Consider the following 27,995-nt stretch of genomic DNA (forward strand, 5'->3'; position numbering starts at 1 on the left):
AGCTAAGCTACCCAAGGGCGATACTTACATTTGGAAGCATGGTTAAGATTAACCATAATAAAATCTCACATGTATTGAATACTTACTGTGTGCCAAACAGTGTGCTAAATGTATTAACTATATAACCCCCATTTAATCCTCAAGAAATTTTCTAGGTAGGTACTAATACAATCACCATTTCACTCCTGAGTAAATTAAAGCCAGAGAGGTTGAAAAAAATTTTTTCCATAGCTTTCCTTACAGAGCTAATAAGTGGCTGATTTAGATTCAAAGTCAAGACAGTCTAACTCCAAAACTCACATGTTAAACTAGCATGCTATGTGGAATTAAAGCTAGCAACCACCTGCACATTTCTTCACCAAGTAACCACTATGATTCCTTCATTTATAAAGTGATGAAGCATATTTTTACCTTTTATGAAGTATTTTCACTTTCATCATCTTTTTATTCAAATAAAATTGTACACTATTCATTCAGTTTTGACACCCTCTAAAATGATAATTCCCAAAAATAACCCCAAGATAAAAGTTAGGCAAATATTACTCCCCAACTATTAATGATGGAGATATTGAAACTCAAAATATACTAATGATTATGCAGCTGGAAAGTCTCAGTTAGGGTCTTGCCTGACTGCCATATCTAAACCTGTCCCTTCTCCAGACTTTCCAAACTCATCACTGTCACAGTAACAGCCAGTAGTTTGACTGTTAAGAGATAATGTAGATAAAAGTTCCCTGTGAGAAATGGAGAACTAGAGTCAGACTCACTAATTGGAAAACATGGAGGAGGGGGAGGTACAGCTGGGTTGCTTCCAGATTCAACATTGACAGGAAGTGGCAGGGATAATGGGAGAGCAGAACTGCAGGACAGGAGGATAAATATACAGCCTTGCAACCTACAAGGCAAGAAGCCATGTGACTCAGGGACAGTGTACGAGTGTGCAACTCTCAAAGATCACCACAGAGCAGGAGTCCAAAACACCACTGTGAAACCTAATTCTGGATCTCATACACCAAGAACATGGCAGGACCATCCCCAAACTGCAGCAAGGCAAAGGTAAAGAAAGAAGAAAAGGGCGGTGGATGGGGGAACATAAAGGCTATGAAATGATACATAGAGTACATACAGCAAAAATAAAATTTAAAAGTCCAAGAGTATTTTTTTGGTAATAACATGACAAAAAATTATTACCCTTAATACATAAAAAGATCTCATAATTCTGGAAGACATGATAAATGCCTCAATAAAAAAGTGACCTAAAGAAATAGAAAATTCATAAAAGAAATAAAAATAACAAGGAATGTAAAAAGACAGTTAACCTCACTACTATTGAATGATATATAATCAAAAGCAATAATGTCAAATAAATTATTGTCTACCATATTGACATGAATGAAAGACCGGAAAATAATCAATATTATCAAGAGACAAAATAAATGATCTCTCTTGTGCATTGCTGGTTGAGTATAAACTGGCATGACCTTTATGGAAGTCCACTCGCTAAATATATTACAATTTTAATTGAACACTCCTTTGACAAAGCTATCACACATTTAGGAATTGTGCAAAGACATATTTGCAATGATGTACATTATAACATTATTTATAGTCATAAAAAATTAAATGCAGTTATGGTATATGTCAACAGAACAATTAAATTATTATGATACATACACATAATGTAGTTCAAATGTAGCCATTGAATAGCAAGCCAGAATCAGAAAATTAAGGGTCAAATGTTTTATCTCATATGCAGAATCTAGAGAAAAATAAGGGGAAAAGAAAGTGGGAACTGGATATCAAAAAGATACAGCGAAGAAGGGACTCAATATGGCAGCAGGCGGGGAGGCAGCGCTTTCAGTACCTCCTCAACCATGTGGACAGAGAGACGCATTAGAACATTTAGATTCTACCTGCTGAGAAACTCCCAGCAAAATTCTGCTGAAGTAAGACCTGCTGGTGAATTTGGGATTATTGGAGGTGACAGCTTGCCCCAGATGGGTGAATTTCGGCCACACAGCACGGAGGTCCGGGCCACTCTGCGCTGCCGCTGCCTGGCGACCAGCACAGTAGGAGGGGGTTCAGCACTGTGCATTGGAGAGACCCTATGAAGAGGTTGCTAACCAAGCCTTCATGAAAAAGCGAACCAGAACTGAATCCAAGACTGGGACAGACCAGAGACAGGCCAGACCCACCCCTCCCATCGGACACTCCGGCAAGGAGTCCGGGGCCGCCATAGCAGAGAGCTGACGTCACCAGAGTACCGCGGACAGGATCCCTTCCCAGCGGAATCGGCTTTAGCAGGTATGTGATTCCCACCCCCACCAGATACATACAGCTGGGAAACCTCAAAAATCTCGCCCCAGAGCTCTGTGGGCATAACTGTAGGGGCCGAGGGAAGCAGAGGAGACTCCCGTCCCCCAACTCCCCCTACTGCCAGCGGTGTGGGCGTGACTATGGGGCCGAGGGAAGCAGAGGGGACTCCCGACCCCCAACTCCCCCTACCACCAGCGGTGACACCCAAGGCCTTAGCCGCCAGTTCCCAGAGGCGTGGCCACCAAAGGGGTCCGGACAAATTAAACTGTTGGTTCCCAGATCACAGCTCCACAACCCTGGGGTCTGGATGAATGACAGAGAGAGTGCTCAGTCGTTCGGGAAATAGGGCACGCAGTGGGGCTACAAGTGTAACCAGATCTTTGGAGATTGCCTCTGGTGAGCGGGGCCTGGCTGGCTGGCAGGAGGAAGGTGGGGAGGGGACGGAGAAGAGAAACAGCTCTGGACTAACAGGATTAGAGAGACGACCAGTAGGGGAAGAGGAGTCGCCTTACAGGGATTGCTGCAGGCACATAGAGAGCAGAAGCTCGGCTTGGAGGGCACAGCTCCGCCTACTGGAAGAGAAGAAAATAGAACTCTAAAACTTCATTTATCTTTTCCTTTCTTTCTTTCTTTTCCCTTTTCAATTTTTATTGTTCTTTCCATTCTCCTCTATTCTACCTATCTTTCTCTCCCTCTTTCTCTTTAAGGACTCCTTCCTTCCCCTTCCCCCTAACTTTCATCCCAAGCATTACGACTTTCATTACATATAATTTTCTAAATGCAAATAGCTGATTGTTTCAAGGCTGTCTATAGGGCTCCTAAATATCTAGCTATTACCAAATACCCTGATCCATTCGCCGGTTAATATCCCCCTTCAGTAGAACAATCTTCCAAAGTAGCCAAGACATACTAAACTTCACACCATCATAGCACCCAACCTAAACATAAAGTCCTAAGACCAAACAACAGATCACTATATGCCTACAGAATCCGTAAGCATTTTATGAATCAGCTTTAAATTACAATAAAGCCCAACATCTCTAGGCATAGTCTCCCACCACAAAGGAGAGACCACAGAGATATACAAAACAAAACAAATTTATAGGAGAAAATAGAAACACAGCAGTTAAACAGAGTTGGAAAGTAACGTGAACAATATGAAAAAACAAGGGAAAAAAGGATTACAAACAATGCAGGACAACCTAAATCTACAGGAGAACCTAGAGGCATCAGAAAAATGGACAGAGAAAGAACTCAAGGCATACCTGACTCATATGGAATGGAATCTTAAAGAAGTCATTAGATAGCAAGTCCAAACAATGAAAGAATATTTTGAAAATGAATTGCATAAGCAGATTCAAGAAGCAAAAAATGAACTCTACCAGGAGATAGAGATTTTTTTAAAAAATCAAACAGTAATCCTAGAAATGCAGGAAACCATAAACCAAATCAAAAACTCAAATGAGAATATTACAAATAGACTAGATCAAATAGAAGTCAGAACATCAGATAAAGACAAAGTTTACCAACTCGAAAAGAATATAGTCAACGCAGAAAGGCTGGTAAGAAACCAAGAGCAAAACATCCAAGAGATATGGGATGTCATAAAAAAACCAAACTTAAGAGTCATTGGGATAGAACAAGATATAGAGGTCCAAACCAAAGTAATGAACAATCTGTTGAATGAAATAATCTTAGAAAACTTTCCAGATATGAAAGATGGAATGGATTGCCAAATCCTGGAAGCCTACAGGACCCTAAACATACAAAACCATAATAGATCAACTCCAAGACACATTATTGTGAAGATATCCAACATACAGAACAAGGAGAATATTAAAAGCTACAAGAGAAAGGAGGCAGATTACATTCAGGGGTAAACCAATTAGGTTAACGGCTGATTTTTCATCACAGATGTTGAAAGCGAGAAGATCCTGGAACAACGTATTTCAAATGCTGAAAAATAATGGATTCCAACCAAGAATACTGTATCCAGCAAAATTAAGCTTCAAGTTTGACAATGAAATTAAAATATTTCACGATAAACAAAAGTTAAAAGAATTTGCAGCCAGAAAACCAGCACTGCAAAGCATTTTGAGCAAAACACTACAAGAAGAGGAAATGAAAAACAGCACCCAAAACTAACAGTGGGAGGTAACTCAGTAAAGGGGGGAAAAATAACCAAAGAGGAAAAACAAGCCAAATTAAAATAAATAAATAAATAAACATGACTGGAAGTACAAACCATATATCAGTAGTAAATCTAAACATTAATGGCTTAAACTCACCAATCAAGCGACATAGGCTAGTAACTTGGATTAAAAAAACAGATCCAACAATATGCTGCCTTCAGGAGACTCATATGATAGGAAAAGACATACACAGGCTGAAGGTAAAAGGTTGGGAAAAATCATACCACTCATATGGTCCTCAGAAGCAAGCAGGAGTGGCCATACTCATATCAAATAAAATCAACATCAAACCTAAGTTAATCAAAAGGGATAAAGAAGGACACCATATACTGTTAAAAGGAAGCATTCACCAATAAGACATAACAATTATCAATATGTATGCACCAAATAATGGTGCTGCAACGTTCATAAAACAAATTCTCCTCAAGTTCAAGAATCAAATAGACCACAACACAATAATTATGGGTGACTTCAACACACTGCTCTCACCATTGGACAGATCCTCCAGACAAAAGTTGAATAAAGAAACTATAGAACTCAATAACACAATCAATAAACTAGACTTAACCGATATATATAGAGTATATCAACCATCATCAAGTGGATATACATTCTTCTCAGCAGCACATGGATCCTTCTCAAACATAGACCATATATTATACCATAGGGCAACCCTTAGTAAATATAAAGGTGTGGAGATAATACCATAAACCATATCTGATCATAATGGAATGAAACTGGAAATCAATGATAAAAGAAGGAAGGAAAAATCCTGCATCACCTGGAAAATGAACAATATGTTACTGAATGATCAATGAGTTACAGAAAACATAAAAGAGGAAATCAAAAAATTCTTAGAGATAAATGAAAATACAGACACAACATATCAGAATCTATGGGACACAATGAAAGCAGTTTTAAGAGGGAAATTCATTGCCTGGAGTTCATTCCTCAAAAAAAGAAAAAAAACCAATAAATAAATGAGCTCACACTTCATCTCAAAACCCTAGAAAAAGAAGAGCAAGACAACAGCAAATGTAGCAGAAGGCAAGAAATAATTAAAATCAGAGCGGAAATCAGTGAAATTGAAACAAAAGAAACCATTGAAAAAATTGATAAAACTAAAAGTTGGTTCTTCGAAAAAATAAATAAGAGCGACAGACCCTTAGCCATGCTAACGAAGAGAAGAGAGAGAACTCAAATTACTAACACACGGGATGAAAAAGGCAATATCACAACAGACATTACAGAAAAACAGAAGATAATTAGAAATTATTTTGAAACCCTATATTCCAATAAAATAGAAGAAAGTGAAGATATCAATAAATTTCTTAAGTCATATGATTTGCCCAGATTGAGTCAGGAAGATACACACAATTTAAATAGACCAATAACAAAGGAAGAAATAGAAGAAGCCATCAAAAGACTACCAACCAAGAAAAGCCCTAGACCGGATGGGTATACAGCGGAGTTTTACAAAACCTTTAAAGAAGAATCAATACCAATACTTTTCAAGTTATTTCAGGAAATAGAAAAAGAAGGATCTCTTCCAAATTCATTCTATGAGGCCAACATCACCCTGATTCCTAAACCAGACAAAGACACTTCAAAGAAAGAAAACTACAGACCAATATCTCTAATGAACCTAGATGCAAAAATCCTCAATAAAATTCTGGTGAATCGGATACAAAAACATATCAAAAAAAATTGTGCACCATGATCAAGTAGGATTCATCCCTGGGATGCAAGGCTGGTTCAATATACGGAAATCAATAAATGTTATACACCACATCAATAGACTTAAAGATAAGAACCACATGATCATCTCGATAGACGCAGAAAAAGCATTCGACAAAGTACAGCATCCCTTTATGTTCAAAACACTAGAAAAACTAGGGATAACAGAAACTTTCCTCAACATTGTAAAAGCTATCTATGCTAAGTCTCATGCTAGCATCATTCTGAATGGAGAAAGACTGAAGGCATTCCCTCTAAAATCTGGAACAAGACAGGGATGCCCTCTCTCACCACTTCTATTCAATTTAGTTCTCAAAATACTGGCCAGAGCAATTAGACAGACAAAAGAAATTAAAGGCATAAAAATAGGAAAAGAAGAACTTAAATTATCACTATTTGTGGTGACATGATTCTATACCTAGCAGACCCAAAAGGGTCTACAAAGAAACTACTAGAACTAATAAATAAATTCAGCAAAGTGGCAGGATATAAAATCAACACGCATAAATCAAAGGCATTCCTGTATATCAGCGACAAATCTTCTGAAATGGAAATGAGGATAACCACACCATTCACGATATCCTCAAAAAAAAATAAAATATTTGGGAATCAACCTAACAAAAGAGGTGAAAGATTTATACAATGAAAACTACAGAACCCTAAAGAGAGAAATAGAAGAAGATCTTAGAAGATGGAAAAATATACCCTGTTCATGGATAGGCAGAACTAACATCATCAAAATGGCGATATTACCAAAAGTTCTCTATAGGTTTAATGCAATCCCAATCAAAATCCCAATGGCATTTCTTGTAGAAATAGATAAAGCAATCATGAAATTCATATGGAAAGATAAAAGACCCAGAATAGCAAAAGCAATTCTAAGCAGGAAGTGTGAATCAGGCTGTATAGCGATACCAGATTTCAAACTATACTACAGAGCAATAGTAACAAAAACATCATGGTACTGGTACCAAAACAGGCAGGTGGACCAATGGTACAGAATACAGGACACAGAGACCAATCCACAAAATTACAACTATCTTATATTTGATAAAGGGGCTAAAAGCATGCAATGGAGGAAGGATAGCATCTTCAACAAATGGTGCTGGGAAAACTGGAAATCCATATGCAACAAAATGAAACTGAATCCCTTTCTCTCACCATGCACAAAAGTTAATTCAAAATGGATCAAGGAGCTTGATATCAAATCAGAGACTCTGCGTCTGATAGAAGAAAAAGTTGGCTCCAATCTACATATTGTGGGGTCGGGCTCCATATTCCTTAATAGGACACCCATAGCACAAGCGTTAATAGCAATAATCAACAAATGGGACTTACTTAAACTAAAAAGTTTTTTCTCAGCAAGAGAAACAATACGAGAGGTAAATAGGGAGCCTACATCCTGGGAACAAATGTTTACTCCTCACACTTCAGATAGAGCCCTAATATCCAGAGTATACAAAGAACTCAAACAATTAAACAATAAGATAACAAACAACCCAATCAACAAATGGGCCAAGGACCTGAACAGACACTTCTCAGAGGAGGACATACAATCAATCAACAAGTACATGAAAAAATGCTCACCATCTCTAGCAGTCACAGAAATGCAAATCAAAACCACCCTAAGATACCACCTCACTCCAGTAAGATTGGCAGCCATTATGAAGTCAAACAACAACAAGTGCTGGCGACGATGTGGGGAAAAGGGTACACTTGTACATTGCTGGTGGGACTGCAAATTGGTGCGGCCAATTTGGAAAGCAGTATGGAGATTCCTTGGAAAGCTGGGAATGGAACCACCATTTGACCCAGCTATTCCCCTTCTCGGACTATTCCCTAAAGACCTTAAAAGAGCGTACTATAGGGATACTGCTACATTGATGTTCATAGCAGCACAATTCACAATAGCTAGATTGTGGAACCAACCTAGATGCCTTCAATAGATGGATTTAAAAAATGTGGCATTTATACATAATGGAGTATTACTCAGCACTAAAAAATGACAAAATCATGGCATTTGCAGGGAAATGAATGGCATTAGAGCAGATTATGCTAAGTGAAGCTAGCCAATCCCTAAAAAACAAATGCCAAATGTCTTCTTTGATATAAGGAGAGCAACTAAGAACAGAGCAGGGAGGAAGAGCATGAGAAGAAGATTAACATTAAACAGGGACGAGAGGTAGGAGGGAAAGGGAGAGAGAAGGGAAATTGCATGGAAATGGAAGGAGACCCTCAGAGTTATACAAAATTACATATAAGAGGAGCTAGAGGGAAAGGGGGGAAAAAAACAAGGGAGAGAAATGAAGTACAGTAGATGGGGTAGAGAGAGAAGATGGGAGGGGAGGGGAGGGGAGGGGGGATAGTAGAGGATAGGAAAGACAGCAGAATACAACAGACACTAGTATGTAAAAACGTGGATGTGTAACTGATTTGATTCTGCAATCTGTATACAGGGGAAAAATGGGAGTTCATAACCCACTTGAATCAAATGTATGCAATATGATATGTCACGAGCTAAGTAATGTTTTGAACAACTAATAAAAATATAAAATATTTTTCAAGTAAAAGTAAAAAAAAAAGATACAGAGAAGATCAGTGGAGTAGAAGGAGATCAAAAGCTGGGGTTGTGGCTCAGTAGAGGAGCATTTGCCTAGCATGTGTGAGGTAATGGGTTTAATTCTTAGCACCCCACATAAATAAATAAAATAAAGGTCCATTGACAACTAAAAACTATTTTAAAGATAAATAAATAAAGCTAGAAAAAAAAAAGAGGGTGGGAGGAGGACATGAGGAATGAATTTAACAAAATCACACTATGTGAATGTACAAATATACCACAGTGAATTTTACATTTATGTATATGTATAAAGCACCAATAAAAATCAATAAATTAGTGAAAGAAAGGAATGATAACAGGAGGAGGATTGAATGAGAGGGAAAGTAGGGAACACTGGGGACTAAAATGCAGTAAATGCATGCATAATTTTGTGACAATAAACCCAACCATTATGTTTAACTATAATGCTCTAATAAAAAAATAACAATAATATGTACCTATAATTATTGACAGAAAGATATCCACAAAATTTTACTGAGAAAATGGTTACAAAATAACAGGCATATTTAATTACTTTGATATGTATAAAAGTACATGTATGCATGAGTTTCTATGTTTATGACTTATGTATGCATTTGTATGTAAGTATGAATAAATATAGTATGGAATATATTAATAAAATATTTTATACCTATTATAATCAGAAATAACAGAAACCATTTCTATTTTTTAAATAAATATATAAACTTATTTTGACTTTAACATATTGGTTTTAAGGGGAAAACATTCAGAAGTCTATGCAAACAAAATAATGATTCAATTTTCATTAAAATCATGTGAAAAGCAAGCATAAGTGCTATTTTTCAATAGAGGCTTTAGAGGTTTTAAGATATTAAAAGGAAAATAATTGGTTAAAATTTAGAAAAGAAATAGAACTACTTTTGTGTACCTATAGATCACAAGAGACTTGGGCTGGAGATGTAGCTCAGTTGGTAGAGTGCTTGCCTAGCATGCACAAGGCCCTGGGTTCAATCCCCAAAACCAACAACAATAACAACAACAACAAAAAAAAAAAACACAAAAGACTCAATACCTAAACCAACAATAAAATGTGGTGAAGGAAATATATAAGATAAATATATAATATGGAAAAATTCTAAAAAGAAAGAAATTCACTCTTACTATCAATAAAACCATAATACATTAAAGAATAAATTTAATAAGAAAGGCATACAAATAAAATTATAGATTATTATCACATGGTCTAAAACAAGAACTGAACAAACAGAAAGAATAACATGTAGTTAAATGGAATATAGCACTCTAAAATATTAATCTTTCCAAATTAAGATAAAGCTGGGGTTGTAGCTCAGTGGTAGAGCTCTCACCTAGCATGTGTGAGGCACTGGGTTTAATTCTCAGCACCTCATATAAGTAAATAAATAAAAAACAAAGGTCCAAATTAGGATATAAACTGATGGAAATTCTAATCAAAATCCAGTGATTAATTTTTTTGAGCTAGAGAAAATCATAAATTCATTTTTAAAAATAATTATATGAGGATAGCCAAGAAACCTTGAAAAAGAAAAGGTTTATAAGCCTTATCAAAGTAGTATAGCATTGACACAGAAATAATGAATACAAAATAACTGAAAAGAAAGTTCATAATTATGTATAAATATATATGAAAGTAAAATATGTAACATATATAGTGTTTCAATTCAGTTTCAAAAACTATCAGCAAAACGGTATAAACAAAAGTGGTTATAGCCATTTGGAAGAAAATTATGTTATCTACATTGCATTGTATACAAACAAATTCCAGTAATAGAAAAAAAATTGAAAGTTGTAAGTTGAACACAAAAATAAGTATTATCTAGGGGAAGAAAATGGTTTGCAATACATTAACATTTTTAATTCACTAAGACCAATTATAAATCGATGAGAAAAATATCAACACCCAATAAAAATGCAAAGAAAATGAATAGGTAACTCACCAAAGAGGAAATGTAAATCACAGATAAATATGGGAAAATAAATTCACCAGGCTATAGTCATAAAACCACTACACTGAGATGGCTTTAACTTGTAGGACTGGAACAAATTAAAAAGAGCACTAACATCCAGTGCTAATGAGAATGCTGGGAAACCACTGCTCTCACACACGAATAATGGGAACAGGAATTGCCACAATCTTTTCTGAAAACTGGCAAGAGGAATTAAATTTTTTTTTTTTTAAAGAATGGAAGAGTTATTTGAATGTTTGGTTTTTTTTAATATTTATTTTTTTTTAGTTTTCGGCGGACACAACATCTTTGTATGTGGTGCTGAGGATCGAACCCGGGCCGCACGTGTGCCAGGCGAGTGCGCTACCGCTTGAGCCACATCCCCAGCCCAGGAATTAAAATTTTAATTGTTAACCATTAAAGAAAAATTCATAATTTTATATTTGAGCACTGTTAAAAGCTTTCCTGATTCAAAAGAAACTGTTAAAAATAAAAATACAAATCATAGACCAGGTAAAACATTTATACATCACATATTTGTTAAAGGACTTCTATCCCAGAAATAACAAAACTCATTATTAATTTTTTAAAAATGCATAAAAGACATGAACAAGCAATTCAACAAAGAAGACACACGGATCATAATGACATGAAGAGATGCCCAATCTCATTAATCATAAGGGAGAAATGCTAATTAATTAAAATCACAAGGACATACCATTACCTACACTAAAGAACTATTAAATTCAAAAGACAGTCAATACCAACTATGAGCAGGATGTGGAGGAACTAGAACTAACATATACTGCTGACACTTTTAAAGTTAAAAAGTTTTGTGAAGTGTGAGAGATAGAAGTTTAATTTTATTTTGCTACATATGGATTTCCAAAACTCAAATCTAAGTGGATCAAGGATCTAGGCATTAGACGAGAGACCCTGCCTACTAGACGAAAAAGTAGGTCCAACTCTCCATTGTGTTGGCTTAGAAACTGAATTCCTCAACAAGACTCCTAAAGCACAAGAAGAAAGTCAATAATCAACAAATGGGATGGAAACAAACTAAAATGCTTCTTTACAGCAAAGGAAACAAGCCAGAATGTGAAGAGAGAGCCTACAGAATGGGAGAAAATCTTTGCTACCTATACCTCAGATAGAACATTAATCTCCAGGATATATAAAGGACTCAAAACACTTAACACCAAAAAAGAGCAAATAGCCCAATCAATTAATGGGCAAAGGAACTGAACACACTTCACAGAAGAAATACAATTGGTCAAGGAAGATATGAAAAACATCAACATTCTAGCAATTAGGGAAATGCAAATTAAAACTACACTGAGATTCCATCTCACTGCTGTCAGAATGGCAATTATCAAGAATACAAGTAACAATAAATGTTGATGAGGATGTGGGGGAAAAGATTCACTCAAACATAGCTGGTAGGAACGCAAACTGGTCCAACCACTATGGAAAGCAGTATGGAGATTCCTCAGAAAATATGGAATAGAACCACCATTTGACCAAGTTATCCCACTCCTTGGTTTATGCCCAAAAGACTTAAAATCATACTACAGTGAGGCAGCCAAGTCAATGTTTATAATGCCTCAGTTCACAATAGCTGAACCATGGAATCAGCCTAGATGCCCTTCAACACATGAATGGATAAAGAAAATGTGATAGATATACACAATGGAATACTACTCAGCCATAAAGAGAAATCAAATTATGGCATTTGCCATAATTTGGAAATCACAGCATTTGGATGGAACTGGAGACTATCATGCTAAGTGAAATAAGTCAATCCTCAAAACCCAAAGTCTAAATGTTCTCTCTGATATGCAGATACTAACTTAGAATAAGGTTAGAGAAGAATAGAAGTACTATGGATTAGACAAAGGGGAATGAAGGGAACTAGGGGATGTGGGAATAGGAAAGATAATAGAATGAATTGGCCATTACTGTCCTGTTTGCAAATATGATTACACAACCAATATAATTCTATATCATGTAGAACCAGAAGAATGAGATGTTATATCCCACATACGTGTAATATGTCAAAATACATTCTACTGTCATGTATAACCAATAAGAACAAATTTTTTAAAAAGTTAAAAAGCAACTTAATATAAAACCAAGCAATCCTACTCCTAGGTATTACCCAAGAGAAATGAATACATTCCAGCAGAAAGATCTGAGAAAAATGTTTATAGTGTCTTTATTCATAATCACTAAAAATTAGACACAAGCCATGTGCTCATTGCAGGTAAAAGGATAAACAAATTATAGAATATCCATAAAATAAAATATTACTCAGTAAAAAAGAGGAATGAAATCGTGACATATGCAAAAATGAATGAACCTCAAAAAATATCATGCTAAATGAAAGAAATCAGCGACACATGACCATTGCTTTTTCATTCCATTTACATAACATTTAGGAACAGATGTTAGTTCAGATGCAGGGAAAAAATGGGTATGAGGAGACTGCAAAGAGAAACATGAGAACATTTTAGGGTAACAAATCTATTTCTTTATGGTGGTGGTGGTGGGTTACATAACTATATAGAATATACATATGTCAAAATTACTTTTTGCTGCATGTGAATTATGCCTCAGTAAATATGACTTTATAAAATTTTCAAATACACACTTTTTTGAATCAAACATCCCACTGTGAGAAATTTACTAAAATAAGCATGTACATAAATGTGTGAAGAGTAAGGAAGAGAATAATGTACTAATGTATATAATAGGTAAATGGTTAAATAAATTGTTATATTCAACTATATAGAATATAATGTAAATCATTAAAAAGAATGAGTTTGCTGGACATGGCAGTACATGATTGTAACCCCAGCAACTCAGGAGGCTGATGCAACAGGATCGCAAGTTTGAGATCAGCCTCGGAAACTCAGCAATAACATGTCTCAAAATATTATTAAGAGAGCTGGGGTACAGCTCACTGACAGAGAAACCATAGATCCAATCCCCAGTACTACAAAAATAAAAGGTGGGGGGCAGTTAGAACTATATGAATTGACCTAGATAGATGCCTATGATATGCCATGATATATGTGGGGAAAAATATTATAAAATAATGGTTATATTTGGATCCTTTTCACTAAGAACATTTTAAACCATTACATGCAAACATAATATAATTATATTATATTATATTGATATTATAATATTTTTTTAAAGTGTGAACATATAAACATCAAAAAAATGGTTGGCTTTTAGAAGTAGAAACTGAAGTCTAGGGAAAGAAATTATTTTACTTTCTCTATTTATCTCTGATTATTTATTTAACTACTAAAACTAAATATTTATGACTTTAATAATTTTAAAACATTTGATAAAGTAAAAAAAAAGATCCATTATATGCTATTTAACCATCAAAAACTATTTACATCACAAATGGTGTGACTACTTTGTGTACAACCAGAGAAATGGAAAATTGTGCTCTATATATATACTATGAATTGAAATGCATTCTACTGTCATGTATAACAAATTAGGATAACTATATAATAAAATTTTTTTAAAACTCTCCACATGGAATAATTTAAATTTTGAAACTGTATTTATATTTTAAGTATGTACAGGCCTGTATCATTTATGAGGAGAATATTTTCTGAGAAATGAATCAAGTAATTTCACATTGAACAAACATCAGAGTGTACTTACATAAATCTATGTGGTTCAGCCTATTATACCTCAGCTATATGGTGTAGCTGCCATCATATATGTGATCCATCATCAGCTGAAATGTTGTTATGTGGTATATGACTGTATATAATTTAAATACATATAAATTAGTTATCCTTTAATAAACAGGTTATAGTATGCTAAAATTCATACATAAAGTATGCCAGTCAGTCTCTCAGTAATCGGATTTGGGATGATTTATATTTTTTTGATTTATGCAATGAATTTACATAACTTTTATATATCATACAAGTAAACTATTAAAAACCAATATCACTTAAAAATACACTTAGCATAATAACAAAGAATATCACATGGCCTTCAGAGCATTTTTAAAGAATTCTAAGATGGGGATTTCTCAACACAGAATTTTAATTAGGAATTAGATATATAATATTTTAATTATATTTTAAATATATAAAAATACATATTTACTCATTCCTCAGTATTCATGAGACATTGGTTTTCAGGCTATCTTTTGGATACCAAAATCACAGACACCCAAGACCTTTATAGAAAATGGAATATACCCTATGTACAATCTCCTAAATACTTTAAATCATCTAATCATCTTCATCTCTATATTACTTATTGCTATGATTCAAGTGTACCCCAGAGTAAACAATGTTGGGAAGTAGTAGAATCTTTACAAGTGGGGTCTTGTGAGTGGTTCTTAGGCCATGGAGTGAGGGACCTGCCCTAATAAAGGTAGTTCTTGTGAGAGGAGTATGATAAAGCAAGCAAGGGTAGCCCCACTCACTTCTCCCCCACCCCCTGCCTGGCTTCCTAACTTGATATGTAATATTATTGCTTTGCATATGCTCCTGCCATTGCTATCCACTATGAGGTCACTCAGCCAAGAGGCAGCCCTTACCACTATGCCTGCAAAATTCCATTTGGACTTTAAACTTCCAGAACTATGAGCTAAATAAAGTTCTTTTAAGTATCTTGTGTAAGGCGTATTGTTATAGTAACTGAAAGCTGATTAATACATTTCTAATGCCCGATACATCACAAGCCCTATGTAAATAATTATTACATTATATTGTTTCCAGAATAATGACAAGAAAAATCTGCACCTTTTCAGTATAGACAAAATTTTTTTAAATATTTTCAGTTCACAGTTTAAATCTGTGGATATGGAACCTATTGCTACAGAGGACTGAACATCATTTGTTATCTCTAAGTTTGAGCATTTCAAAAGTTTTCATCAATGAGCATGTATTACTTTAATGACTGGGGAGAAAAGTTAATTTCTAAGACAAAGGCACTTCTCAGGTAAATTCAGTGACATATACTTTGGGGGAATTTTTTTTCTATAACAAAGAAAAAGGGAACAGGAAGACCATTTGCTTTGTAAAATCAGTCTCATGCTTATAATTCTACAGGTTTAATTAAACACTTAGTACAGAAGAGTTTGGATGAGAGAATTCCTTTCAGTTTTCCATTCCTCTCAGCTCCTACTTATGAGAAAAGTAAGTAAAGAAACAAATTATCAAGATAAAGAAGAATTTGGATGTCAGAGCCAGTGACACGCTGACCATAACTGCTTGGCCTGGAGAAGATAAGCCAATATCCAAAAGTGGGTAGACTTGCTGGGGCTTGGGTCTGATGGAAGGGGACAACTGACCTGGAAATAGCATTAGGAAGTCTGAAGAGGAAGTACCCAAAGGTTGACTTGTAAGTGGTAGCAGGAAATAGTGGTATACAGTAAGCACTTAGTAAATACTGTTGCAAATTAAATCCAGTTTTTTTGATTACTCATTCCCCAGCCAGGCAGAAAATGAGCAGCAACAAAAGTAAGCTCCTTCTCCTGATCCCTAATAAAGAAGCCTTTATCCTCCCAAACCTGAGAATCACTGTTTTGGAGAAAGATCCTGAAAATTCACTTATATTTAGCCAGATTTTAAAATGAAATCTTTAATTTTTATTCAAGAATTGTGAAATCAGAACCACAATCAGAATTCAGAGAGACTGAATATATGTATACATTACTTCAAAAGTACAAATTCCCATCAAGTGTGCTTGAAGAGTTAGGATGATTATTTTTAGTACTTATAAAGAATGTGTTAATACAAAGATTTTGTTTGTTAAGTTACTTATAAAATATATCACATTATAGAGGGTGTGATGGTTAGTTTTATGTGTCAATTTGACTGGATTAAGAAGTAACTAGAGAACTCGTAAAGGTATGTTTTTGAGGGTGTTTCCAGAGGAGACTGGTGTGTAAGTCTGACTAGACTAAGTGGGGAAGGTCTGCCCTCAATGTGGGCAGGCACCATTTAATTAGCTGGGGGCCTCGAGAGAATGAAGAAAGCAGAGAAAGGCAATTTCTGTTCTTTTTCTCTCCTGGAGCTGGGATATTCCTCTTCTCCTGCCCTTGGACATCAGAGCTCTGATTCTCCAACCATTGAACTTCAGAACTTACATCAATAGTTCCCAGTGTATATGGTATATATACATGTATATACATGTATCATATACCTATCCTAGCCCTGTAGAAGATTTTCTTTGGTACTTTACTTCACATCCCTCTATAAAATGTTGATAAACATGCAAATAAATGCCCACAGTGCTACAGACTAATCACTTTTCAAGGTCATTTTTAAACATTATTTTATTTTATTTGATAAAGTTGGCAGTAAATGCCATGGGGGAAAAAAACTGATATTAAAAACTCTGCTATCCTCAGGTTTTGGTTTTGCTACACTCCAATCACACCCACCTGGCTTCATGTTAATAGGCAAATATACTTTCTTTCCTTGTCCTCTCACGTGAATTTAAGATGTGATGTTACTATATGAAGGGATTTTTAAATGGCTTTCAATGACCCTAAAAGAAAACTTGGCAAATGGGAGACATGAAACTGATCCAAGCATATGGGATAGAGTAGAAAAAAATATAGAATACTTAATGATATAATTTGGGCAGATAAGTTTACAGTAGATTCACTTAAGTAGGGAAATTAATAAAATATAGAGGCAGATGGATCTCCCAAGATCTCAAGAACAACAATAACTGAACTCATTTTAATAAGAGTCAATCAAAGAAGGGAGGTGATGTTTTTCAAACCATTAACAAAATTAATTCTGAAACATAATTAAAATGCATTGACAAATTATTTTACACTTCCACCAATTGCCCGTAATGGCATGAACAATTGGTAAATGCAGTGAAAATGAAGAAAAGAGCTCTTTAGTTTGGGATAATCACAAAACATGCTACCAAGAAGGAATTTAAGTCAAAAATAGATTTTGTCCTGGGTTGGCTACTGCAGCTTTAGGCATGGCTAGAAATAGTTAGTTACCTGAGCATTTATTTTGTGCAAACTGAAAGAACAGTTTTTACACAACTGAGAGCTCCTTTGCTTCACTGAAGTTAACAGAATGGGCCACAACAGGGAAGTGCAATCTCTTATTCAATTCATATGCTACAGTTACACAGAAAGCCAACTTTAGGACTATCACTTTAGTTGAGGGTTTAGTGACTGAAGAAAGGTATAAAACCAAAACTGGCAACCAATAACATGACAAAATAAAATGTGTCTTGAATAATGCCACTCATTTATAATGACTGGCTTCAAGTTGCCTGGCTACAGAGGCTAACTAGATAACTTCACAGAGAAAAAAATATTTTTAAAAAAACTCATTTCATGGTAATTCACTAAGATGCTCTACATATTATCCAGAATACTATTCCTCCAGGAATATAATTTCTAAATTTCTAGAATTTCTAAGCAAAAATCCTAGAAAATTTAATTCCCCTTAAGGCTGACTTAACTTTTACCTTTCCCTTTGATTATGGTACAGGGATCACTCAGAAAAATTCAATGTATACCTTCAAAAAGGGAAAAAGAGGGAGGAGGAGGGGAGACAAATAACTGAATCTGAATCTGTAAAAGTTATAAAAAAAAAAAACATCAACACTATCCCTTAAAAAGTAGTCTTCAAGTGAATTCACTCATTATGTATGTAACATTTTCAGAAAATTTATAGAGCATTCCTATATTAAGAATCATGACAACATGAAGAGGTGTGTGACATCTGATCCCTGTTCTTTCTTAAAGGCTCTCACCAGTTCTCCCTTTCATTAGTCACTCTTTTAATGACATGCACAGGGACAACACTCTCATACTCAGGGATCTTCAGGACAAGCATACATATCCATGCCATCAAGTGCAGCACATGGCTCATAGCCATTTAAAATAATTCCAGTAGTTCCATCACCTTCCAGTAACCTTAGAGTTTATTTCAAAAACTCCCTAAGTTAGGTGAATCTAATATTATTTTTAAAACCAGGTAAATCATTCACATGAGAACATTAAAACAAATCTAAAACCATGTAGAAACACATAAAAACAATCTACTTTTCTAAAAAATATGATGTAAAAAGAAATATTTCAATAAGATAAAGTTTGGGATTTTTTTATTACTTTCTATTAACTAGGTTATCACCAAGGACTATAGAATTGTCTCCTTTTTGTAAGTGATTAGAAGACTTTTAAAGCTGGAATATCACTTGCCCTTATCTGTTTAAAAGGAATTATTAGTTAAAATGTAGAATTGAACACATGCTTCTGACCTTAGCAGCTGAGAGTCATGTCAGCTGAGGGTGGGACACCTAACAGTGAGGAGTTGCTTGTGAGGTGGAGGACATGCTTTTAACCATCTGACATTGCAAACACATTATTAATTTTTTTACTATATTGAAATCTTGGTTGGCTCATCTTAAAAATAAAGAATATGCCTCAAGCTGACCAGGAAACAATCACACACTTCTCCTTATATATATGAAATTCCGTAAATACCTAGGTTAGGGGGGAAGAAGGGTTTGAAAAACTCATGTTTTCTTAGATTTTAGTGACCCAGTTTCCTCATCATATTCCCATATAAATACTTTCATTGCAAATATTTCACACATTATGCCAGACTTACACAAAATAAGTAGATCATCACCAAGTAGAAATCCTAGAGTAGGTGTTCTAAATGTGTTGGTAAAGAAAGTCACTTCGTTTGAGGTCCCTGCCCCTTCAACCTCACCCTCCTTACCAATATACATTCATCACCGAAAAGGGAAATATTTACAAAACTTAGTTTAGTTATGTTTAAATATTATGTTTAGCTGTCTGGAGACCATGTTCTCAAGATTTATACAAGAAATCAAGGATTAAACTTCATAACAATTAGAAAACCACACTGTGTAAAATCAAAGACTTAGTTAAAGGACATTAAAATAGTTTTACCATTGGTGCTACACTGAAATGACTCCATGTCTTCCCAACACCTGGAACCAAAACCTTTTGAACTTTCATGTAAACAAACCAGGGCATACCAAATGCTCTGTCTGCTGCAAGGTACCACTCTGCACAGGCATTTGGGTGAAAAATGTGGAAAACGCCTGAGGACTCTTTGAAGCAGCTTGGGAGAAGTAAGAGCAGGAAAGAGGCTCTTCTCTAGGGTAAGTTTGTTTAGTAGAAAGTAAGCAAGTTGTCAGGGTAAAAGTTGACAATGTTGATTCCAACAGTTTGAATTGTGAATAAACATCCAAAGGGATTATGTTACTGAGAATTAGAAAAGATTCCATTGAACTCAATAGAACACTTGTGTTTTCAAAGATAATATGCCTTCAAGCCATACTCTGGATCCACAGTTTAGGGTTAGAATTACCCTAAGCTCTTTATATGCCACATTAAAGAACACAGGGTATGACCCCTCTAATACATGTCAAAAAATATTAAAATAAAATAAAATGTGTCATTTCCAATCCCTGAATTGGAGAATAGTAAACATATATACATGTATACATTTGAGGTAGAGTAAAGAATCTTGGAGAAAAATCTGTTCTTCCCAAACATCTAAACTTAAACTCAGTTTCACTAACCAATTTAGGGAAATATATGCATTGGCCATAAATCACTTTTAAGTTTGCCCTCCTTAATGATCTATCAACGAGCAAAAAACAGGGCCTATACTTATGAAATCCATAATCCTCTTCTCTGCTCACCAAAGCCACATTTAAATCTGGCTTTCATCTCATGCTGTTGGGTTTTCCACCAGGTACAAGATGAAAAGTTGGAAGAGTCTTGTGCTTTTTCAAAAGCAAAACAATTTGGTTGCCACTCAGCAATTCCTGGTGAAATGCCAGGAAGCCTGTAAAAAAAGTTAAAATTTTCCTAACTTAGAGTTCACAAATCAAGTAAGTGTGAATGTTCATAGCCTATCAGACATTCTATTTTTGTTTTGTTTTTAAACTATTCATAAACAAGGCAAAACACATGCTTTTGACCTGTTAAAGTTCATTCAGATCAATATGTAGATCTGCCTTGCATGTTCTCAAAAAAAAAAAAAGATGGAGGTAACTTGGACTGCTCTTTTTAGTTTATCTCAAATTCTAAATGATTCTCACATTCAAATCTGTTACTATAGTCTTCTCCAAAGCCTAATAAAGACATGCAACTAAGCATGTTCTTTACTAGCAAAGTTTGCAGACAACCCTGCCAAAAGTTGATTCTCCTTGCAGCTCTGATACATAGGCACTTCCGTCCTAGAACTAAGAAGTAAGGGAATATGACTCAGTCTCATAGCCTCTTTACTCATTAAAAAAAAAATCAAATTCCCCAAATATTTTCAAACACCATCAGGAATAGAACATTCCCAGCTCTGCCTAAAGATTATTATCTCTTTAACATTTCATCTTTATATTCACTGGGTTCATACAAAGGGCATGCACAGAAAGAGGAAAATAACTGCTTCTTATAAGATACCAAATTTAGTAATTTTCTCAAATCTACTGGCACACATCTAGAAAGTCATATTTTTATAAGTCTTCAAGGTTGTCATTGGTTCTGTCTTTTGAGAAAACACATGCTGAATCATCCATAACTTCAAGCCAAAATACATCTGAAAACTATAAGAACTATTTGTTTTAGAAAGACAAGAATCACCACAATTAAAAATGTGATATAGTGGGTGGAGACAGATGTAGGCTCATCTGAATCCCACACTAGTATCCCCAAGCATCAACTTGCTAACTGATGAAGATCATCAATATATAATGCTCTAAGATTCTAGCTGATTCCAGTTGCCTTACCTGTTAATATGAGATTACTGTAAGTATTGGAGAATTGCTCCTTTAGAAGAACCAGATGCATCTGAGCTGCCTTCTCTCTTTGAAGCTCCAGCATAATATCAGGGTGCTGAGCAATTTTGCAGCCTTTCTGTTTATCCAAAGCAACATCACTTCGAACAATGTCTACAAAAAGAAAGAAAGAAGACTGGCAACAAAAGCAAAATCTAAAATAAAACAAAAAAAAAAAAAATATATATATATATATATATATATATATATATATATATATATATATATACATCAAAGGTTTATTTTACCCCAAATAACACAATTTGTAAGCTACAAGAGTTTTCATCAAACTAAAGAAATGCAGAAGTATTAACCCTGCAGGATTTTCAACTCCATGACACATACTCAAAGTTCCTCTGGTTATTTACAAATTCTTTGGAGATTTCTGTTTCTTAGCTCTCTCTGACCTCATTAAAGAGTCTACTCAGACATTCTCCTTCTTAGCTCACCTCCAAGACTTTTTTATCTCCAGGGCCCTTTTCTTAATATCATTTTCCCTTTTTTTTATGGAGAATAATAATACAACTTTGAATACTAGTGACTATGAAGGTCATTTCCTCTCAACAGAAGGCAAAAGGAATAGTGTATTTAGATTATACCTTTATAAAACTTTTTAATTAGATTGTCTCATCATATTCATCATCAAAATATTATGAAAGTGACAGACATTGCTGACCCAAACTGTAAACACAATCCCTTCTTCCTTGCCTTCTTCTAGTCTAGACACTGAAAAGTACAGTGTACAATTTCCTAGTTTTCCTTGAAATAAAGTGTGCCTATGCTACATAGTTCTGGCCAGTGAGTTACAGAAATACATCTTAAAGAGGAACCCCCCTTGCCAAATTAAGAGTCAGAGCCTCACTAAGAGAAAAGTCTCTTAGTTTTTTAGTTCTTCCTATTCTTTATACATGAAACATAGACATAAGGACCAGGGTTTTACTAGACATTTTGTGCCCATGATTCAAGAAGCTAGAACCCAAAAAACTACATGCTAAGGATGTTTTTATGGTTTATATGTGAGGTGTCCCCCAAAAGCTCATGTGTAAGACAATGCAAGAAAGTTTAGAGTTGAAATGATTGGGTTATGAGAGCCTTAACCCTATCAGTGAATTAATCCCCTAATAGGGATAGTGGAATCAATAAGCAGGTAGGGTGGTTAGAGGAGGTAGTCCTGGAGGCATGCCTTAGAGGTATATATGTTATCTTTGTTGGGCAGACCTTCTTTCTGTTTCCTGATCATATCCTGAGCCACTTTCCTCTACCACACTCTTCTGCCATGATGCCTCAACTCAAGACCCATGGAATGGAGCCATCTGTCTTTGAACTGAAATCTCTAAAACCATAAGTTTCAAAATAAACTTTCTCTCCTTAAAATTGTTTTCATCAGGTTCATTGGCCCCAGAAACTCAAAAAAAAAGCTGACTAAAACAGATGTTGAACAGGAAAATTAAAAGAGCCTACAGTTGAGGCTAGAGTTGTAGCTAAGTGGTAGAGCTCTTGTCTAGCACTTGTGAGACACTGGGTTCGACCCTCAACACCACATAAAAATAAATAAATAAAGTAAAAGCATTGTGTCCATATACAACTAAAAATATATACATTAAAAAGAGCCTAAATTCTCTAATCTCTATATTAAATAGACTGTCCATCTCTTGATTTCTTTTTATATGAGACAAACACTATTCACATAAGCCACTAATTGTCAGTTACCTGCTTTGTAAATCCTAACCTGTTTTTGTAATCCTGAACAATAAATAATAATAATAATATACCTATTTATATATGAGGAAACAGATCCATAAACCTTAAGTAACTTGTTCAAATCCACACAGCCTGGTCAATAACCAAATATGGGAATTTTAGAAGTCCAGTGCTCTTTTAGAAGTAACTCCTTTCTGAGGACCAATAGAGTAGAGGAAGGGGAACAAGAGGGAGGGAAGAGGAGAGGGCATGGAGAAGTACAGGGAATGAAATCTACCAAATTATGCTATATCTATGTATGAACATACCATACATATATATGATTATAATACACAAATTAAAATAACAACAATAGGAGATTGGTAGAGTAGAGCAAGCAGATGGGGGAGGATAGAGGAGAGGGAAAGGGAAGGCATTAAGGAATAAAATTGCATAACTATGTTATGTACATTTTTTAATATGAAATAATAAATCTCACTATTGTACATGATTATAATATAACAATAAAAATTGGAAAAAAATAAATTACTCCTTTTTAATAGTTCATGAGCTTAATATTGGAATCATATTAAAAAACAAAAGTGATGAACTAAAAAGAAAAGCTGAATTATATTATTATAAAAGTATATCAGACTATCTGGAAAGAAATGTATATGATGTTTCTTAGAAAAGGTACAAAAATTACACTAAATCATAAAGGGTGAAGAAGAATATCAATTATCCTTGTATCTTCTGATAGAAATCTAAACTCTATTTCCCATCTAATAAATGTATTGCTCAGAGCACATAGGAAGCAACAATTGTAACTGATCTCACCATCATTCCAACCAGAATCTTGAATAAAGTGCCAATATTATCATACCATTAATATTAAGAAAAGAAAATTACTAAAATGATCAAAGATATGTTCTAGATCTAAGAAAAGTACCTTTCAAAAACATTTGGAAAGAAAACAGATATACTGTATAAATTCTTTATTCAACCTTACCTGTTTGAAATTGTATCAAAGACTACATAAACACAAAGCAAGGATATTTATCAAAGATGTACATGGTCATATATCTGAAGGAAGAGTTAATATCATAGATGAAAGACTCAAAATTCAAAATTATCTTGGTAACCTTGAACCTTGGGATGAAATATTCAAAATGAAGGTGAAGATATGAATACAAACTGCTGCATTTATAGATTCAAGACGGTGGATTAGAGGAAGGCTGCATTTTCAGTTGTTCTGTGGCTTCAAATTCAAGCAACAGGACTACTGCTTCTCAGAAAAGTGGATGAAAGAGGAATTTCACTAAAATTCAATATTGGACAGAGTGCCTTAGAGACTCAGAAATTCAGGTGCACTGAGTGAACACTAAAGAAGAGTTTCTGGAGCTAAGTCATTGCAACAGCAGCTGAGACAGCAGCAGTGGTACTCATTCACCACAGAGGGAAGAGAGAACACAGAGAGAGAAATACAATGAACAGATTTGGTACAGAAAAATCTGTAGATCAGAAAAATAGCCAAAATTTAGCTGATCCAGGGGCTGTATAGCAAGCAGGTGTTTGAAAAGCCCTCTCTATTTCTCAAATGGCAAGCAAACAGATAAGAAAGTGTAGTGGCATCCCTTTCTCCCCAGAAAATCCTAATTAAGCTTCTCCAGAGACCCTCACCATAACTGTTGTTCTTAGACTATCAGCAAGAATTTCTGCAATAGAGTTTTCAGGTGGGAAGTGTATTGCTGAAGCAGGACATGATAAGAAAGACTAACCCAAGGCTTCCACAGAGGCATTTGCATTCTTGTTTCCTGGGTTCAATACCCTGAACAGTGGAAAAAAAGCTGCTTTGGAGTAAACAACTGTAGATTGTGAGACTCTGAGGCCTTCACCCTGTACACTGGATATAAATTCTGAAACTTTCTGAACTCGGAGTTCAGGGAGACTGATTGACTGTAGCAAAAGCCTTTTTCCCCTCTGGACCTGGCTGCAGCCAATAAACCTGCTTTCTGCTAATTCCTCAATGTCCAGCCTCATCTATCCCACAACAGCAGGAGCCATCTTGAGGAAGCCACACTCTAGACTACTACTGCAGAAAACCTGGGAGGTCATAGCAAACATTGCCATAGTCTCCCAGCAAGTGCATACCATGTGGCCTAGGGTATACCCAGGAAAACATGAGTGAAACAGGCACAGAGAACCCAGTCGGATTCAAGTAAGAGAAAAGAATAACTTGTTTTCTCTCTAAAGTTTGGCAGTTCATATGATCACTCAAAAAGGGTAGGAAAAATAAGGAGGTAAGTGTGAATCCACTGAGGGACAAAGTCTGGGGAGGCTGCATGCATCAACAGCAGAGCTTGTGAAAGATTGACTCACCTGCCCCTCAAGGAGAATTCTTGGGACATCCCTTAGATCCACACTCCCAGCAAAGATCAGAACATACCTGTCCCTAGAAATGTGTTGCTATAATCTCTCCAGAGCAAATACCACCCAACAAAGTCCCTAAAGCCAGATTAGATCTAAGCCCCAGGTTCCAGAACTCCCCTCACAGAATTCTGCAACAACCCTATGAAGGGAGTACATCTATCTCATCCATGCAGACGAAACTTCAATCCACAGTATTTCCCGTTCCATGCTACTTTATACTGGTAAGAGAGAACCTGATAATTATTTCAACCAGCTTCAGTTTGGGGGCTATTCCAGCTGGCAGCTTAGTGAGCAACACAAACAGAAGAAGAGGTTAACAACCACCAGCCCTTGTGTGTGTGTGTGTGTGTGTGTGTGTGTGTGTGTTCTCTCTCTCTCTCTCTCTCTCTCTCTCTCTCTCTCTCTCTCTCTCTCAGTAGCCCAAGAAATGGAAAACACAGTTGGGCACAGATAATGACCATCTATTCTCACTGACTGTTTTTGACCATCTCTGTGGAGACTATTTCTTAATTTTTCATTAATAATCATTTTTTTCCTTTTCTTTTCTTTTTGGTGTGTATGTATGTGTGTTCTTGCTGTGCTAACTGGTTTATAAATACATATAAACATATATGTTTCTTTTTTCATTTTTAGCTTTTCTTTTTTTACAAAAGTTATTATTTTCTTCCTTGTCTGGAGGGTTACAGGTTTGGGTTTGTATATTTTTGTTTGGCTTGACTTCTATTTCTCTTTTTCTCCTTTCTTCTACTGCTAAGAGCTCAAGTTAATAAAATTAGAGATGAAAACGAAAAAATCACCACAGACATCACACAAATCTAAAAGATCATTGAGGACTATTTTGAAAACTTGTAGTCTAACAAATTGGAAAACCTAGTAGAAACAGATACATATAAACACATATGACTGTTAAAATGGAATTAAGAGAACAGAAAACCTAGACAGATCAACAAGTAGCACTAACATAGAAGCAGTAATAATTCTTTTTCCAAAAAAGAAAAACCCAGGACCAGATGGATCCTCAGCTGAATTCTATCAGCTCTTTAAAGAAGAAATAATGCCAATTATCCTTAAATTATTCCATGAAATAGAAAGGGATGGAACACTTCTATGAAGCCAGTACCAAACTAATAACCAAAACCAGATAAGGTCACGTCAATGAAAGAAAATTATAGACAAATATCCCTGATGAAGTTAGATGTAAAAATCCTTAATAAAATATTAACAAATCATATCCAACAATATATAAGAATATTTTACATCACAACCAAGTTGGTTTTATCACAAGAGGGCAAGAATGGTTTAACATATGCAAATCAGTATAGGTAATTAATCTCATAAATAGAATTAAGGACAAAAATCACATAATCATCTCAACAGATGTAGAGAAAGTCTTTAACAAAATTCAGTAGATCATGAGCAATTAGGGAAATGCAAATTAAAACTACACTCAGAATTTATTAATGTGAGCTGTCTCTCCTTTTCATTTTGTTAGTTTGGCTAAGGGCTTTCAATTTGGTTTATCTTTTCAAAGAAACAACTCTTTGTTTCCTTGATCCTTCGTGGTTTTTAAATTCTCAATTTCATTGATTTTGTTTTTGATCTGAATTATTTCCTTCCTTCTACTGGTTTTGGAATTTGTTCTTATTTTTCAGGGGCCTTGAAATGCATCATTAAGCTGTTTATTCGGGAACTGACTTTCTTATTCTAGTCAGAATGGCAGCCATCAAGAATATGAACAATAATAAATGCTGGAGAGGACATGGAGAAAAAGGACCACTTTAATACTGTTAGTGGGACTGTAAACTAGCATAACCACTATGGAAATCATTATGGAGGTTCTTCAAAAAACTATGAATGGAACCAACATATGATCTAGCTATAATACCCCTTGGTCTTTATCCTGAAGAATTAAAGTCATCATACTATAGGATACATGCATACCCATGTTAGCAGCATAATTCACAATAACCAAGCTATGGAATCAGCTGTGTCCATCAATGGGTGAATGGATAAAGAAAATGTGGTATATATATATATATATATATATATATATATATATATACACAATATAGTTTTATTCAGTCATAAAGGACATTATGTCATTTGCAGGAAAATAAGTGAAACTGAGACCATTATGTTAAATCAAATAAGTCAAACTCAGAAAGTCAAGGGTTATATGTTTTCTCTTATATGTGGAAGCTAGAGAGAAAAAAGGGAAAAAAAGTTGGG

At 35.1% G+C, this 27,995-nt stretch overlaps 1 protein-coding gene across 1 annotated transcript in view; it reads right to left on the reverse strand.

Moving 5' to 3' along the window:
* Nucleotides 1-27,995, reverse strand: part of Hpse2 (heparanase 2 (inactive)) — a 690,427-nt gene that overhangs the window by 580,706 nt on the left and 81,726 nt on the right. Inside the window, exon 3 of the mRNA XM_046450534.2 lies at nt 21,609-21,770. Within this exon, the coding sequence (XP_046306490.1) occupies nt 21,609-21,770 (162 nt within the window). The remainder of the gene's footprint in view (nt 1-21,608; nt 21,771-27,995) is intronic.

The sequence above is a fragment of the Marmota monax genome, unplaced genomic scaffold (genome assembly GCF_021218885.2).
Source record: "Marmota monax isolate L192 unplaced genomic scaffold, Marmota_monax_Labrador192_F-V1.1 WCK01_AAM20220418_F8-fsc00004, whole genome shotgun sequence".
NCBI lineage: Eukaryota > Metazoa > Chordata > Mammalia > Rodentia > Sciuridae > Marmota > Marmota monax.